This window comes from Danio rerio, chromosome 22, assembly GCF_052040795.2.
Source record: "Danio rerio strain M-AB ecotype USA chromosome 22, GRCz13ab, whole genome shotgun sequence".
NCBI lineage: Eukaryota > Metazoa > Chordata > Actinopteri > Cypriniformes > Danionidae > Danio > Danio rerio.
This window is the reverse complement of record NC_141042.1, coordinates 9921413-9939053: the sequence shown is the minus strand read 5'-3', so window position 1 is coordinate 9939053 and position 17641 is coordinate 9921413. Positions and strand designations below refer to the sequence as shown.

General features: G+C 32.0%; 1 protein-coding gene across 6 annotated transcripts in view; it reads right to left on the bottom strand.

Moving 5' to 3' along the window:
• cacna2d2b (calcium voltage-gated channel auxiliary subunit alpha2delta 2b) overlaps window positions 1-17641 on the bottom strand; it is a 60789-nt gene that overhangs the window by 21772 nt on the left and 21376 nt on the right. For 5 of the 6 annotated variants that reach the window (XR_015521307.1, XM_087303159.1, XM_087303160.1 and 2 more), the window contains 14 exons: window positions 13805-13854; window positions 12146-12235; window positions 11461-11526; window positions 11284-11358; window positions 9732-9806; window positions 7438-7509; window positions 7166-7237; window positions 5164-5225; window positions 4995-5071; window positions 4854-4914; window positions 4670-4767; window positions 1322-1412; window positions 1178-1240; window positions 993-1096 (listed from right to left, as the gene is read on the bottom strand). Coding sequence is in view for 5 of the 6 variants with exons in the window: in XM_087303159.1 (XP_087159285.1) it covers window positions 993-1096; window positions 1178-1240; window positions 1322-1412; window positions 4670-4767; window positions 4854-4914; window positions 4995-5071; window positions 5164-5225; window positions 7166-7237; window positions 7438-7509; window positions 9732-9806; window positions 11284-11358; window positions 11461-11526; window positions 12146-12235; window positions 13805-13854 (1056 nt within the window). In the remaining variant the exon portion in view is untranslated. 6 annotated transcript variants of the gene reach the window in all.

Genomic DNA, 17641 nt, shown 5'->3' with positions numbered 1-17641 from the left:
TGGGACAGGCAAAAGTTCAAAGGCAGGCAGATATCTTACTGGTCAGAATAACAGGCTGGAGATCAGGGGCAGGCAGATGTCTTTCGTAATCGTAGAACAAGCACAGGGTCAGAAACACAGATCAGTCCGAAGCAGGGAGTATGGAACGCTCAGAAATGACAGCCAGGCAAATCAAGACTTCGCAACGAACCGGAGCGTGAGTGTGGTATATATACACGAGAGCTGATGAGTTGCACCTGGACCGTAATCAGTGCCAGGTAGCAGGGCTTATGGGATTTTGAGTCCGTGAGTCGAATCAGAATTCTGGCGATGGTTCCCTCTGGTGGTGCACAAGAGGGTTGGCATCGCCCTCATTTACAACACCGTGACATTCATACCGAGGTATTACCGTACCGTGAAATTCTGATACCGTTACATCCCTAATCAATATCAATAATCATTCAATCAATAAATTTCAATAATCATTCAAATCATTAAAGTATCTTTTTCTTTTTTTTTTGGTATAATATAATAAAATACAACATAATATAATATGATATGATAAATGATACAATGTAATACAACACAATATAATATAATTGCAGCACAGAATATAATAAAATAATTATTTATTCATCGCTCCAGGGAAATTCTAAATAAATTACTTATTAATCTTCTCTTACTTTAGTCATTTTGTTGAAACTTCAGTTTAAGTACCAATTCTCACTATTTACCAGTGACTTATCACCTGCCTATTATTATCAAGATTTTGGCTGTTTATTAAGCACATATACAAAGCCATATAATAAATCACATATTCTACAAGATCTTTTTCTGCATCCCTAACCATAACCAATGCATAAACCCAACTACTACCTCAATAACTATTGATGAGCAGCATATTAGGAGTTTTTTTTATTGTATTGAAAGTCATAATTAATGGTTCATTAATTGTATCTCAAAATAAAACATGACTGTAAATTTTAATCATTTTTTAATAATGGAGGACTCACAGGTTCGTGTCGGCGCTCTGAAGATGTAGCCTTTGTTATCCAGACTGCGCCGGTAGAAGTTTGAGTTTAGTGGTTCAGGATCTTCATCCCATGATTCAGCCGCCCTTAATTACACACACATATAAGCTATCAGATCATCTTATAATCATACAGTAACTTAGTGTTTATTAGCTCAGTGGACTCACATGTTGGGGTAAACGCGTGTGACGCCTCCATTGGTGGACGCAAACAGAGCCAGAAAGCCATACCTGCAGACATCAGATCACCTGATCAACAGCTGAATGTAAAAGCACAGTAAACACATGTAGGCTATGATGGACTGATCTTACGTGCCCAGGTCTTTATTCTGCCAAACGCGTGTGGCGAGCTGCCAGAGGATCCCTGAGTCCAAGATCAGGTTATGAATCAAACCCTGATCACCTGAAATCAGCAGACAAACCGTTATAAGGTTTGTCACCACATTTTAAGTGTATTGTTATTATTTATTGTTAGCTGATGATTTTGTTGTTTATTAAAAATTTGTTTTGCTAAAAATTTTCTGTCTTGTTTCTAGTGCAAATATCTGAAAACTCTTAAATCAAAAAGCATCTTCTAGATAAGCAAAACTAAAGGCTCTATTTTGACGGTCCATGCGCAGAGCGCAAAACGCAGGGGGCAAACGCTTTTAGGGCGTGTCAGAGCGCGTTTTTGCTAATTTAAGGATGGGAAATCTGCCTTGCGCCAAGGCGCATGGTCTAAAAGGGTTGAGTTTATTTTCTTAATGAGTTATAGGTGTGTTTTGAGAATAAACCAATTACCGTCTCATCTCCCATTCCCTTTAAGAGTCAGCTGCGTCGCGCCAAGAGCGCATTCGCTATTTACAGGACGCAAAGTAAGTCTAAGTGGAAAAAATGAGCATTTCACAAGCAAACAGATAACAGTTGACAGTTTTTTAACAGAAAACTGTTAAACAGAGCATCTACTGCGTGAGAATGAGAGATAAATGATCTACTTTTACTTTCGCTCTTGGATAGGGAAACCTTTATGCACAGACATCAATTAGTCTATAAATAATTAATTTCGTTTGTTAAGCGCAAAGATTTGTTTCAAAACTATTTCTAAATTCAGTTCTAATTTCCAGCAAACGAATAAATGAACAATAAAGACCAAGTGTGGTCAAAATACTGAGTCATTTCCAAATACACCTGCCATGCCCCATATGGTCTTAAACCTGACAGGTGAGCAAATCTAAGCTTGTTTTTAATAAAACAAATATAAATATGGATATAATAAATAATACTGCTAACAATAATAACATTATACAAAAGCAAATTGTTATGAATGAACTGAAAAAGCCTTCCGAGATGAAGAAGACATAAAAGCAGTGATTTTTCATATTTATGTAGGCTAGAAAATAATATGTTTTGTAATATTTTAATCCTTTATATTTATATCCTATATATATTCTTATTATATCCTATATATATCCTTAATATTTAAATTTTTTCATATGTAAAGATATTTGCCTATTGCTCTCTTGTGCGTATTAAGCAGTGCGTAAGTGAGGCGCAACTCTGCGCCGGAGTTTAGACCGGGTTAGTTTTGGTCAAATGAAAAATCTATTATAGTTTCTCAAAATAGCAACGCGCCAGCGGTCCACCTCAGAACGCCTTCCTTTTTAGACCGGAACGCCTATGGGCGCACAAATGAGCGCTAATGCATTTGCTATTTAAACAGCGTAGCGCAACGACTCAAAACGACTCTTGTGCCAAGCTGAAACTACCAAAAGACTACTGCGCCACGTCTTGCGCCCCACTGCGCCGGGTGTATGATAGGGCCCTAAATGTCTTGTTTTATGTGTCAAAATTAAGTCAGTATTTCTTTAAAACAAGTTAAAATAATACTTTAAATCTGCCAGTGGTGTAAGCCAGTAATCTTGTTTTTCCTTTTGGCATAAGATTATTTTGTTTACCTCATTGGCAGATTATTTTGCTTATTTTAAGGGAAAACTCACTTAATTTTGTCTTTTTATTATTGAAAACAATACAATGTGTTTTGCTCGTTTAGAAAATGCTTCTTGATTTAAGAACGGTTAGATATTTGTACTCGAAAACTAGAAAGTTTTTGCAGTGTATACTACTGTTTACTTGTGAGTGTGCATATTTCATTATCAATGTTGGGTAAAAGGTAATAGTGTAGTAAAAGTAATAAAAGTAAAGTTTTCTCTAAATTGTTTTATATAATAACTGAAGTACTATTTAAAAACAGGCAAAAAGTATGTTTTAACATTTGTAGTGAAGTATATACTTACATTACGTATTCAAAATGTACCTATATGCTACAATTTTCATTCTAATTTGTGGGTTAAAGATGCCGTTTCATGTCAAAACCTTTATGCAACACTCTAAAGTCTGTATTTTCAACTTTACTCAGCAGTAAAATACACACTTATAACACATATTTGGGACAACATCTAATTATGCAAATTGGGGTACAGCTTATCGGTGACATCACCAGGGGAATAGATCACATGTAAATCTGGAGTTTGACATTTGAGCCATTTATAGAAAGTCATGTCCCAGAAATATAAATTAAATTTGCATTGCTATATTTTAAGCTACAATATCTTACTCTTAATAAATAAATAAAAAATACACAAAAACTACTAAACATATATTTTACTTTTCTTAAAAGGTAACACATCCAGTTATTGTATTAAAAGTGACTTCAGATGATAATGTATTACTTTCCTGTCATCACTGTTCATAATAAGAAATGTGATATTTTGTACGTGATGTTTAAATAGTTAATAACTCAATTGGAGCTAATACATTAAAAGATCAGTACTGCAGCTGTATTAATTACTAACAAATCTTGAAATACAATATTTAGTGATATTAAGTAATACATTTTGTTTTATTTTGTAAACAATATTGTACTTGAAATTTGTATTTATAATAAACTATCTACTAATGGATGGTGCATTTTTCTAATCAGTAAAATGTTGAATTTTTCGATTACAACTGCAATAATTAGTGGTGTATTTTGTAATATTAATCATATTTTTATTTTCTATTTAGAGCTGTAAAATTTAATCTTACATTCTGTTATACTTAGTAATAAATAATGCTTTTAAAATTATAAAAAAATTATTGTAAAAAAATATATACTGTATAATTATTTTAATATGAAATATTATTATTTTTATGCTGCAAAATTGTCTTTTTTTAAAATATTTATTTTCTATTATTTATCAATCAGTACTATATTAGCACTATGATGCATATATGAATTAGTCTTTATAAATCAATATCACAAATATATATTATACTTGTAATACTTGTAATATATTCTTTGAGCTGTAATTTGTCATTATTAGAGCCATAATATTTGTATTTTTCTTTGGCATTGATTATCACTATAGGTATAATATAGAAGTGAAACTATGTATCAAATATGAAACTCTTTATTTAATTACAACTTCAATATTTATGAATGAATCCTGTAATATTTCATTTTCATAATAGTAACATTAGATTTTTTGACTACATCAGTTCTATACAGTATTAAATATAATAAACCATATATTTCTAATATTTCATTATTAGAGTCAAGTGATGTTTAATAATGAGCATTTTTTAATATGGAATCACTATTGTTTTAATATGTAATGTTTATATGTAATAAACATAACTTACAGTCTTCAGACTCCGGTGAGATCTCCACCATTAGAGACAGGAAGTCCACCAGGAACTGTGTGTTGTTTTCAGAGATGTGCAGGCGCCTGCAATAATCTCTACAACCACAAACACAGCCAACATGTCAAATCTAACAGTAATCAAACATCATAACTGATGTAAATGCACACATAATGTACAGTACCTTGGAGCGAGAAACACGTGACCGGCAGACTCGAAAGAGTTGGGCAGCAGAGACTGTAAATCTGAAAGCAAACCCGGACAGATTATTCAGGATGAGCTCTAATCTCACACTAAACAGCGTGTGTATTAACTGAGCACTCACACTGCAGCTGGAGCATGACATCACTTAGATCAGCCTGGATGTAATGTTCACTGTACGGAGGCAGTACCAGACCCAGACTGCAGAGGGCGGCATATCAAACAAACAAATAAATTAGTATGTTTATCATCGCAAATATATGATCAGTACAGTTAAGTCAATCAAGACATACCTGTAGTCTGTGTCGTTGATGGGCGTCCAGGTGTACATCCGGGTGACGTCGTCAATGTAGCGCTAAAAACAAAATATTTTAACATAAAAAATTACTATATTACATAAAACTTTTACATGTAACTTAAAACTACAGAAAAAGTTTTCATTTTCACATAAAACATTTACAATTATGTACAAATATTACATACTACTTAAAATTACAAAAACAAAATTAATTTACTATATTACGGACAATTTTTACTTTTTAATTAAAACTATGAAATTTTTTTATGTAAAACATTTACTATATTAAGGAAAAAAAATTTACTTATTAATTAAAACTACGAAAAAGTTTACATAAACTTTTATTAGTACGTACAATTTTTATATATTACCTAAAACTACGAAAAAAAGTTTTTATGTAAAATATTTATTATATTACATACAATTTTTACATGTTACTTAAAACTATAAAAACAAAGATTTTTTTGATGTAAAACATTTAACTATATTACGTACAATTTTTACATATTACTTAAAACTATGAAAAAAAGTTTTTTACGTAAAACATTTAATATATTACATACAAATTTTACATATTACCTAAAACTACGAAAAGGTTTTTACGTAAAATATTTACTATATTAATTAATTTAATTTAATTAATTTTTACACATTACCAAAAGCTTTTTTTTTTTTTACGTACAACATGTACTATAATATACACTTTTTACATATTAGTTAACTACGAAAAAGTTTTTACGTAAAAAAAAAAAAAAGCATGCAAAAAAAAAAAAAACCTTAAAGATTACCTTCAATTTCTGGGATTCCTGAAAGATTTTAACCCAAAATACTTTTTAAAAGTATTTGGTGGTTTTTAGTACACTTCATATTGTGAAACAAATCTCAGTAATACCATACTATTTTTGCATTAACGCAAGGTTTTTTTTTTCAGCAAACATGGAAAGAAATTATATATTTTTTGTGTTTAGGTATATAGTATATATTTGTTGCGGTTAAAAAAATATATTTGAATGCAATACATTTAATTCAATTAAAGTGATTTGTGGTTTTAAGACATAGTTTTTTGTCAGAGCAGGAGTACTATGTTACTGTATATTAGTATCAGCAGTGAAGTATATACCTCTGTTACATTACATATTCAAAATGTATGTAGAAATAGTTTTACACTAATAAATTGATTTGTGGTTTCCTACTTTGTAGTATGCATACATAAGCACTAACTATATTAAGTACATACTTATAATAATATATTCAAATTAAACTTAAATTCTACAATTTAATTTATATTTGTGGTTTTAAAACCATTTTACATAAAAAAGGACTATTTTACTATATAAAAGTATGTATTTACTTTACAAAGTACATACTTACATTAAATATTGAACATGTAATTAGAAGCTAACATTTTCAGAGCAAACAATACATTGCTTTGTTAGTCAAAACTGAAATAATATCTTACTACATACTTAAGTATGTACCTAAAAATTTTATCAAAAAATTGTGTACTTGTATTAGATATTTAAAAAATTATCTACAAAAATTTAAATAAATAGATTTAAACAGTTTCTCTAAATTGTTGTACATAAAAACTGGAGTACTATTTAAAAACAGGCAAAAAGTATGTGTTTTAACATTAGTAGTTAAGTACATATTTATTTAAAATGTAGTTATATGCTACAATTTTCATTCTAATTTGTCGTTTCGAGATGTAGTTTCATGTCAAAACCTTCATACAACACTCTAAAATCTGTACTTTCATATTAGCAGTAAAGTATATACTTATAATACATATTTGGGACATCATCCAATTATGCAAATTGGGGTACAGCTTATCGGTGACATCATCAGGGGAATAGATCACATGTAGATCTGGAGTTTGAAATTTGAGCCATTTATAGAAGTCATGTCCCAGAAATCACACATGTCCTACTTTCATCAAACACACACACACACACACACACACACACACACACACACACACACACACACACACTTGCCTCGTCCATTGATTTAATTAGAGTTTTAATGGTCATATCTCCCGATCGGCCGTCAATCATCTGCCGGCGAATCTAGACAGGAGGAAAAGCAGATGTTGAAGCGGCGTCCACGATCTGACGAATGATTGAGTTGAACATCATATTTAACACATGAAGTCAATGTGCCAGATCTGCCCACACTGAAAACAATGATTCATTTATTATGAACCACTGAGAGAGAGAGATGCGGGTTCAATGAGGACAGTCTGTGTTTGAGTAAGTAAAGACTGAACCTCCTGCTTGCTGCTGTCTTCCACTTCTGCATCCAGAAAGTCCAGAGTCACCTGCTCCGGTAAATCCTCTTCCTACAAACAGACAAACCACGGTTATCATTAGCTATGTATGTTTCTATCCAAAAATGTGAATTAAATTAATGCACAAAACTGGAATATTGCATAAAAGACGTGTAATTAAAGCGTTTTCTATTCAATTTCTAAAAGAGAACAAAATCGTCACATGATCACATGATCTGTTATAAGAAAATCACATGACTTTTTTAATGCACATACTGGAATTTGTTCGGTAAAAGTGTTTTCATCGTAGTTTATGCACATCTTATCAAATAAAAAGATTATCCCACAGTTATGCACATTGTTTCCTAATTGACACGCTCTTTGGCGGTTCCATCCACCGTTTTTTCATGCGCATATCCAAAATGCGATTGAAAATAGGTGGATGGAAACATAGCTATTGTAAACTCAAAATAACACCTTTCACTACCTCATATAAAATAAACAATGATTGAAAATATAAGTAAATAAATAAATAAATAAATAAATATATATATATATATATATATATATATATATATATATATATATATATATATATATATATATATATATATATATATATATATATATATATATCTGCAACTCAACTAATCTTTTTGGTTTAGTTTCAGTATTAAAACTATAAAAACTCAGAATTTAAATTGAAAAAGTTCAAAGTAATCAGATTTATTATTAGTGATGTACCAAAATAAAAATTGAGCGACAACCAAAAAATCTTAATGAACTGCACCTGGTCGAAAACCGAAACCGAAACTGAAACCAAAACTAAAAATGCTTTGTAATAGTAATTTTTTAAAATGTATGTATTATCAAATAATTTGTAAGTTAAATTGACCTCATTAAAAGGTAATAAAATAAACACATTTTATTGACAGTTAATGAGGCGAGGGGTACCTGCGCTGTTATGACAGCACAGTAGCACAACTGCATGCAGCAGGAACAAGTATACTACATAGAAATGTTTTGTCAGCACATTATTTGAGTCAACTTTGCTTTACTGTTGTTGAGCATGTACGATTAATGCAGAGGTATCCATATTTTTTAACTTTGACCATGGCGCACACGTAATCTAGCTGATGGTGCGCTCAGCAACTCGTGCGCTTTAGTCGATGCCGCATCAAACTACATGAAAGGGTTTCATAGTGCATGGCTTTCTTTTTCTCAGCTCATATTTCTGCCATTTTGGTCTAATGATTTTCATCTCTAGTAACTATCATTAACTAAAACCATAACAATGTTTCAAACCATAAAAATGTTTGGTCCCACTTTATATTAAGTGGCCTTAACTAATATGTACTTACACAGGAATTAGTAGTTTGTTACAATGTACTTATTGTGTAAATACATGTATTTACTGTGTACTTATGCTTGATTAAATACATGTATGTAATTACATCTGTAAATAACTTTTGTAATTACATTTATAAATACACTGTTGACCATCCCTTGCACCTTAACCCACCCTTAAACCTACCCATGCCACCAAACCTGTCCATAACCCAACCTCTATCCCAACTCAAATGCACCACAAGTGTTCTCAAATACATTATAAACACAGTAAGTACATTGTATTTATTTTTTGATGTAAGTACATAGTAGTTAAGGACACTTAATATAAAGGGGGACCAAATGTTTAAACCAAACTAAAAACAAATAATTAAAACACATTCAGCAAGTTGCCAGGTCAGCATTTATCTTTTTGGTTTAGAACAAATTTAAGTGCTAAAAAATCAATACAACTCATTCATTCATTTTCTTTTTGGCTTAGTCCCTTTATCATGGTGGGGTCACCACAGCGGAACGAACCGCCATTAAAACAACTCAAAAAAACAAAAACAAAAGTAAGTAAAAACTAAGTTATTAATGTTAAACAGAACTTATACAATTATATAAATCTTAATGTTATTTTAATTAATTTTAATTTGTTTAATTAGCTAAAATTGTATATAATACATATAAAATACTAATAAAAACACACTACTAAAAGTAGTGTTAAAATTAAAATGAAGAAAAAAACAAAATAAAAATATGAATAACACTACAAAACGTATCAAAGTTGTGTTTTAGTATCATTAGTATAAACAACGAGAAGTATGGAGGAATCTAAAAAAAGCTTAAAGAGCGTGTCATTTATCATTATTTGTTGTCATAACAATGAGTGTGCTGAGATGCAGACACAAAGATAAGGAGAGTGAGAGAGAGTGTGTGTGTGTGTGTTTGCTTGTGAGTCTCACTCGAGGCTGCAGGTTTGGATGCATCAGCACGTATCCGTTCGGGTCAATGGCGAAGATGTATCCATTGGCTCCGAGCTACACACACAACAGAGAAACACACTGAGATGAAGCTTTTTGTTTCACAGACTTGCGGAATACACAATAGTGCTAAATATCAGGTTTTCAAAGACTCTTACTGATAAAATCACAATATATAAAATAAATCAACAATAGCAGTCATATGCAAAGAGAGGTCATGAACTGAGAAATGTAGATGCAGTGTTATTAAATAATAAAAGCACTCTCACCATTAAAAATACATTGGGGTCAACATCCTTTTATTGCAGTTTATTGCTATGAATTTTTCATGTAAACTAATAATGAAATATGTATTATATCAGGTACAGAAAAACAAAATAGTAGGGGTATAACAGATCACGGTGACCCAGGATTAATACCTTTTATGCCTCCCGCATCATTCAAATCACGTATATGAAAGCATTTTGGCTTTCCTGTAAAATATAACGATGACAGAAAGAAGCTGTGGTGGGACCTAGCTATTAATTGAAGATGTTCTCTGTCACTGCTTTTTTAGCCTGCATTAATGTATTCAGTGTAAAGCTGTATAATAAAACGTTAAAAGATCATGATCTCAATTCAAACCCAACATGAACGATAAATGATAATGATTTGCATATATTTTTAATCTTTCGAAGCGCTGCATTCAAATTTGCGTTTGATCAAGAGAGATTCAGTTTATAAACTTTTTTCCGTGAGTTACAAACAAATAACACAGAAGATCTGGAAAACAGTTTATAGTTCAGATATAAACACTGATGCTTATGCTAAATATTAAAATCACTGTTTAATAGAACTTTACGCTGGTAAATGTTGTAGCAATTACACAATTGTGTAACCAACAGATGGCAACAAAAAACACCAAAATTATGTCACTGAATAGGTTCTTTCTTGATTTTTATTGTTATCAAACTTACAGGTTCTAAGATATGTCTGTTGAAACCAATGGTTTTTGCAGTAATATTTTTGTATGAATGGAAAGCAAGTGACATTTGTCTCCTTCTTTTTTTGTTTATCCGAAAATGGTCTGATCCGTGACTCAAAAACCATAATGTGATCTGAACTGTGAGATTTGTGATCGGTTACACAACTACTAAACAGATAAATGCATATTATTATTATTGTTATTCATTCATTCATGCATTTTCTTTTCGGCTTAGTCCCTTTTTCAATCTGGGGTCGCCACAGCGGAATGATCCGCCAACTTATCCAGCATATGTTTTACGTAGTGGATACCCTTCATGTTGCAACCCATTACTAGGAAACATCCATGCATACACACACTCATACACTACAGTAAAGTTTTAGCATAACCAATTCACCTATACCACATGTCTTTGAACTTGCGGGGGAAAGCGGAACACCCGGTTTCCACGGCATCTTCTATTATTATTATTATTACTATTATTATTATTATTTTAAATACCCCAAACATATTTATAATGTATTATAAAATCATTAGGGATGACTTAGGATTTGAGAGAGAAGTCTTCACCTTGTACTGTGGTGTGAGTCTCTTCAGCTCGTCCAGATGAACGTCGACCCCCATCACACCTAAAATCAGCTGATTCTGAACACACAAACACACCACTCACTGACTATGAGGACAGTTTACAGTCAAGAAGATGATGATGAAGGTGATGATGAGGATTCTTCAGTTATGGAGCATCACCTGAGAGTCCCCGTTTACAGTAAGGTTGAACACCGGCATTGTCCCTGTCACCACCAGACCCAGACCCTGATAATACACACAAACAAACTTAACACACTCAGACAACTCTTATTGTGGCATCATACAGACAGTTTGAAGTCAAAATAATTCGCCCTCCTGTGATGTTTTTTTCTTTTTGAAATATTTCCCAAATGATGTTTAACAGAGCAAAAGATTTTTCCCAGAATTTCCTATAATACGTTTTCTTCTGTAGAAAGTCTTATTTGTTTTATTTCGGCTGGAATAAAAGCAGTTTTTAATTTTTTAAAAAACATTTTAAGGTCAATTTTATTAGTCTCTTTATGCAATATTTTTTCGATAGTCTACAGAACAAACCATTGTTATACAATATATTACCTAATTACCCTATCCTGCCTAGTTAACCTAATTAACCTAGTTAAGCCTTTAAATGTCACTTTAAGCTGTATAGAAGTGTTCTGAAAAATATTTAGTCAAATATTATTTACTGTCATCATGTCAAAGATAAAATAATTCAGTTATTAGAAATGAGTTATAAAAAATATTATGTTTAGAAATGTGCTTAAAAAAATCCATTAAACAAATTGGGAAAAAAATATTCATGAGGGCTAATAATTCTGATTCCAACTGTATATTTCACAGTCAGAAATGTGTAGGAGACTCTCACCAGGGCGTCCTGATAGACGTTTGTCCACTGTACTTGTTTGGCGACTCTGCCTGCCAGAACCATCGGGCGACCCAATACATCCAGATATTCCTGACACACACGAACACACATAATAAAGCAAAATATGAGTTCATAAAAGCCTGCTTTTGCAATTATATTAAAGGGCTGGTTCACCCAAAATGAAACATATGATATTAATTGATTATTCTCATGTCATTTCAAGCCACCTTTGTTCATCTTTGGAACACAAATTTAAGAGATGTCTAGATGAAACAAGAGAGCTCCCTCATCCTCCATAGACAGCAATGCTCCGAAGGAATGTTTTGACAATGGTTCCTTTTTTAAACTTTGAAAGTCTCTGGATCATTGCTGTCTATAAATGATAATTTCATGAGGGCAAGTAATTAATTAAAATAATTATTTAATAACATTGAAAAAAATTGTATTTAAATTTTTGGGTGAACTAATACTTCAACACTAGGCAACATGGCCAATAATTAAATACATGTAAATTATATTTAATAAAAAATAATAATATTTAAAATAAATAGATAATAAAAAATATTTTATATAAAATAATACTTTAGAAAAATAAATAAATACTTTAAATAAATGAATGTAAATATTTTTGATAATTTTGATAACACATCTCAGTATTAAAGTAATGTATTTGCTTTGAAACAATAGATTTCTGCTTGTTTTAAGGTACAAAGAATCATAAAATTAAAAAATATGACAAAAAATCTAAGGCAAGGCAAGGCAAGCCAAGTTTATTTATATAGCACATTTCATACACACTGGCAATTCAAAGTGCTTTACATAAACAAGAATAAAAGAAACAAGTAAAATAAAAATAAAAACAAATAATAAAAATGTGTAAAAACAAAACAAAACAAAACATAAAAACAGGTAAGATGTGATATAAAAGAATGAATCTAGTTGAAATGTTCTAATTAAATGGATTTCTTTTTCATAAAATGAAGATTAGTAGAAATAATAATTTATTTTAAGTCAATTCATTTAATTCACATAAAGATCTGATGCACATAAATCATAAACAAAAAGATTCACAGAACATTTTAAGCATATTCACTGAAATAAATTAAGTGTATCACTCCGCCTAAATTTGTAATTCAATTTATTTATTTTTTTGGCCAAATTATGTTGTTTTTGTTTTAAACTATTGATACAAACTCTTGTTGTTGAATTTTAAATCAGTTTGGATCATAGAACTGAAGTGTTTTGATTCTCTCATACTTGTGAGATGATAAATATTTATGAGAGAACCAAATGAATGATTCATTTAAACAAACACTTGTGATAAGAGAAAATTCAATATGAAACATTTTAATCAATTTCATTTACAGTCTTCAAGCGTTTTGTCGATCTTATACTGAGATTGTGTGACAATTTGAGCAAAGCACATCACATAAAACAAATCAGTCACAAATCAATTCATTGAACAGTTATTTTACTCCTGAGTTTGAGTTTTGAATCACAAAGACTTTGCTTATTTGTTGTCAAATCATGAAACAGTTCAATTACAAGTGCACTAAAATCAAATCAACATTCACAGCATTCCTTCGCTTTGTTCTCTCAGCCATAATAGAACTCACATTCATATTTGTGTTTGTGTGAGTGTGTGTCTGAATAACTCACCTGGGTGTTAATCCTTATGGCACAGATGGAGCGGATCTCAAAATAGTATCCTGCCGAGACAGAGAGACGCTCAAAGAGATGTCACATGTATATCTCAACATGCATCGCCATATAAATCAACTTACATAACAAAGGATATATAGACATATGTTTTCATATTTCAGTGCATCTACAGGAAAAAACTCAATTAGCTGGAGTATGTGAGCGCAGCGTGTGTGTTTTGCCCGAAGCTAAAAGAGGATTTTGTGAAAGTCTCAACCAGTGCTCCATCTTGGAGGATTGTGTTCAACCAACAGACCAATCAATCTTTTTTTCGTTCAGTGAAATACAGTTACTTATCAGCTTTAAATATAGTTTGAATTGTTTTAGATATAAAATTGAGCTTATATATAAAATAAACGCCTCAGTTTTGTGTAAAATGCTCATTTTATTTAATGTTTGTAAATGCACTGTGTTTTTTTTATGCTTATTTTATGTTTCTCTTAGCAGACATTTTGTAAAGCACAGTGGCCAACTGCTGTTGTTTTTACTGTGCTTTGTAAATGTATTTGATTTTGATGTATGTTTTAGTGACAAACTGCACACTTTACATGTTCATATCCGTCTTATATCTTCTGAAGTCTAGTTTTGTCTCTGTTTTGGAGCACACTAGCTTATAGATATCCTTAAAACTAACATCGGCGCAATAACTTAGTGCAGTGTTTCTCAAACTTTTTTCATCAAGTACCACCTCAGAAAAAAATTGTCTCTCCAAGTACCACCAAAATGAGCAGTATTGAAATACAATAGCGTAGAAGGCCCAGTAAAACAGCTACACCTCTGCACAGTTAAAAAAAAGTGGCAAATTACCTCAGAAATATAGGCTAAATGTCATATATGGCATATATATACATCATTTTTGATACAATTTTACATGTGTGTAGCATGTACATGACATACTTCATTCCTCCGCGTACCACTAGAAGGAAGCCTGCGTACCACTAGTGGTACACGTACCACAGTTTGAGAACCATTGACCTAGTGGTTAATGCGCTGACATATGGTGCAGTGGCACCAGTAGCATACTTTAGGACCTTAAACTACACATGAAATTAAAACTAACAATATGGACTTTGTTAGCTCACATTGCCAATTTTGTGGTGAACAATACAGCTGCGGATGTTATTAAGAAAAAAAAATGTTTGCCCCTGTAATCTAAAATTGGAATCTGAAAAAATCTTAAAGTTAAAGTCTCAGATTATGTGTGTCTGAGGTATTGGGCATGGCTAACATATTTAAGCACACCCCTCCAACTGTCAACTAGCCATGCCCACTGTTTTCTCATTAATATTCAGTTTCTATAAAAACTGCATCACAATACAAAATACGCAGCTCCCGGTTCATGTGGACTTTAAAGCGGCAGTCACACTTTACTTTCCACTCCATAGACTTTCATTCAAACTAATATGAATTCAGGAGACTAAAAACTCAAGCTCATGCAACAAATTTTGCATGTCGCTGCATTCCAAAGTTTAAGCTTGGTGAACTCAGATCTGCAAAACCGCATCATGTGATTGCATGAGACCAATCGACGATCAAAACGTGACCTCAGAAATAAAAATCGCTCGCTTTATCAATGCCTAATTATCTTGTTTTATCCTGCCCCTTTTGACAAATATTGATGACAGAATATGACTTTCACAAGCTCATACTTTAGTGTGACCATGGCTAAACCCACTAGTGTGTGGAATCTGGTAGTTTTGTTTATAAAACGGCTTAACATGTATATCTGTATATGTCTCTTGTTGTCTAGTATATGCTGTATTTTTATTCTTAATATTAAGGGATTTAAAATCACTTTAAAATCTTTCAAAGTGTTATTATCCCCCATAATTTGTAAAATAACCAGCCTTTGAGAAAAGCCTGATGTTACTGTGCCAGTTTGACAGACTGCACTAAACTGTGCCCAATTCTACTCGCCACGATTTCTGGTTCATCACAGGATAAATAACAAACATGCAATAATATTTTTCAATTTCAGCAGATTTTTATGTAAGGGTTTTTCTGTTCAACAAAACTGGAATATCACATTTATACAACTGTATGGAAGGTATGGGGAGACTTAAAATGTATGTAGGTGGAAATTATAGAAGAAAAAAAGGTATTTTGTCTCCCTTCAGCTGCAATATAGACCTTTTTCACATTTTTGGGTTTCTCAGCAGGCAAAGTCACTACAGTTGGGCAAACGTTAAATTTCAGTAAATAGGAGAGTAAAAAAATACATTTCTTTACAACTTGCTCAAATAACAAAAGTAAAACTCTAAGATAATGCTTTTGGCGAAAATATAATTGTGTGAGACAGCAGCCAGTAGAGAGAGCAATATCAAATTCACTTATTTTGTTCACAAATACAAACAAACCCCAAAAATAAACATGATTTTTTTTTTTGTTTAATGCAAAAATGAGGGAAAACAAAGTATACTTTTTTAAAACTGACATATTAGACAAGTTAAATCTGTTAAAACATGTCATCATCGTCTTGTGAAAAGGGTCAACTGCATAGATATGATAGAGGCACATTTATTTTTTTCCTCTGTGTGCTAATGTGCTGGAAACAAACAGTTAGCAGAAAGTAATTTATTACATAAGAAAAAGACTCCGGCATCTTCTCAGACCAGAGTAAATTCTGTTTTTCTTTTTGATACTTGTTGCCAATTTATCAGGGATTTACGATTTGATTCTCTTTAACTCATTGAATGAAAACGCTACATTTTGTTTGCAAATTTTTTAAACAACATTCCAGAAATAAATGTAATTTGCATCTTCGAAAGGAAACAGCAAGCGTGTTATGTAATTTTAGAAGGTTTCCTGTAAAATTATATCAAACTTTTACACCTCAACTGACTGTAAGTATGAAAAGCTTTTTGATTTTTCTAGGCCAAATTCAGGCAAATCCGTCGTAATTAACCCTATAGCATATACACAAAAAATTAGGGGGTGGGGGGTGGTAACTTAATTGTTTTTTGTTTAATCCACATAAATTTGTAAAAACCATTAAATTAACTTAATCATTTTGTGTTGAGACAACATGTAGGAATTGCCTGGAACTGTTACGAAGTGGACGATGTCAAAAGATGTGCAGATCCACATACAGTTTATTAAAGGAAAGATCGTTCAGGCAATGGTCAAAAACAGGAGCATAAAGGTAATCCAATAAATTTAGTCAAAATACAGGCAAAAGGTCTGGTTAGGCGGCAAATAATCAATACGGTGAACAAGGCAAGAATCAAAACACGGGAAATCAAACAATAAAAAAATGCTTCATAGTGTTCATAGAAACAAGACTCAGCAATGTGAATGTGAAAGTGAAGTGTATATATATTTCCATGTAATCAGTGAAAACAAGCTACAGCTGTGTCTGTGTGTGAGTGTCCGGATTATTGTCAGCTGTTGCAGAAGTTGATGGGTGCAAAGAGTTCTGGGAGTTGTAATTTGTTAGGAATACCTGAAGTAATCTCCAGTGGAGAAAACACCGGGAACCCACCATTTTTTTCAGTGTACGCATGTAAAAAAATTCTGGGTTCCACGCAATATATTTGTGTTGGGAAAACATGAAGGAATTAAGCTAACTAATTAGCTTTTACAAATTTAAGTGGATTGAACTGACAAAATCTCAAGAATTGTGTTGTTTCAGATGGTTTTAAATAAGTAATTTGGGCAAGCAACTAAAAATTGTAGAGTGTAAAGGGAGAGAAACACTGACATGCCAAAGATTTGTGATGGAGTGGTCATGGAGCGCGAAGCGAGTATAGTGAACCCAGAATGAAGCCATTATGAAATGCTCTGGGCACACAGTTG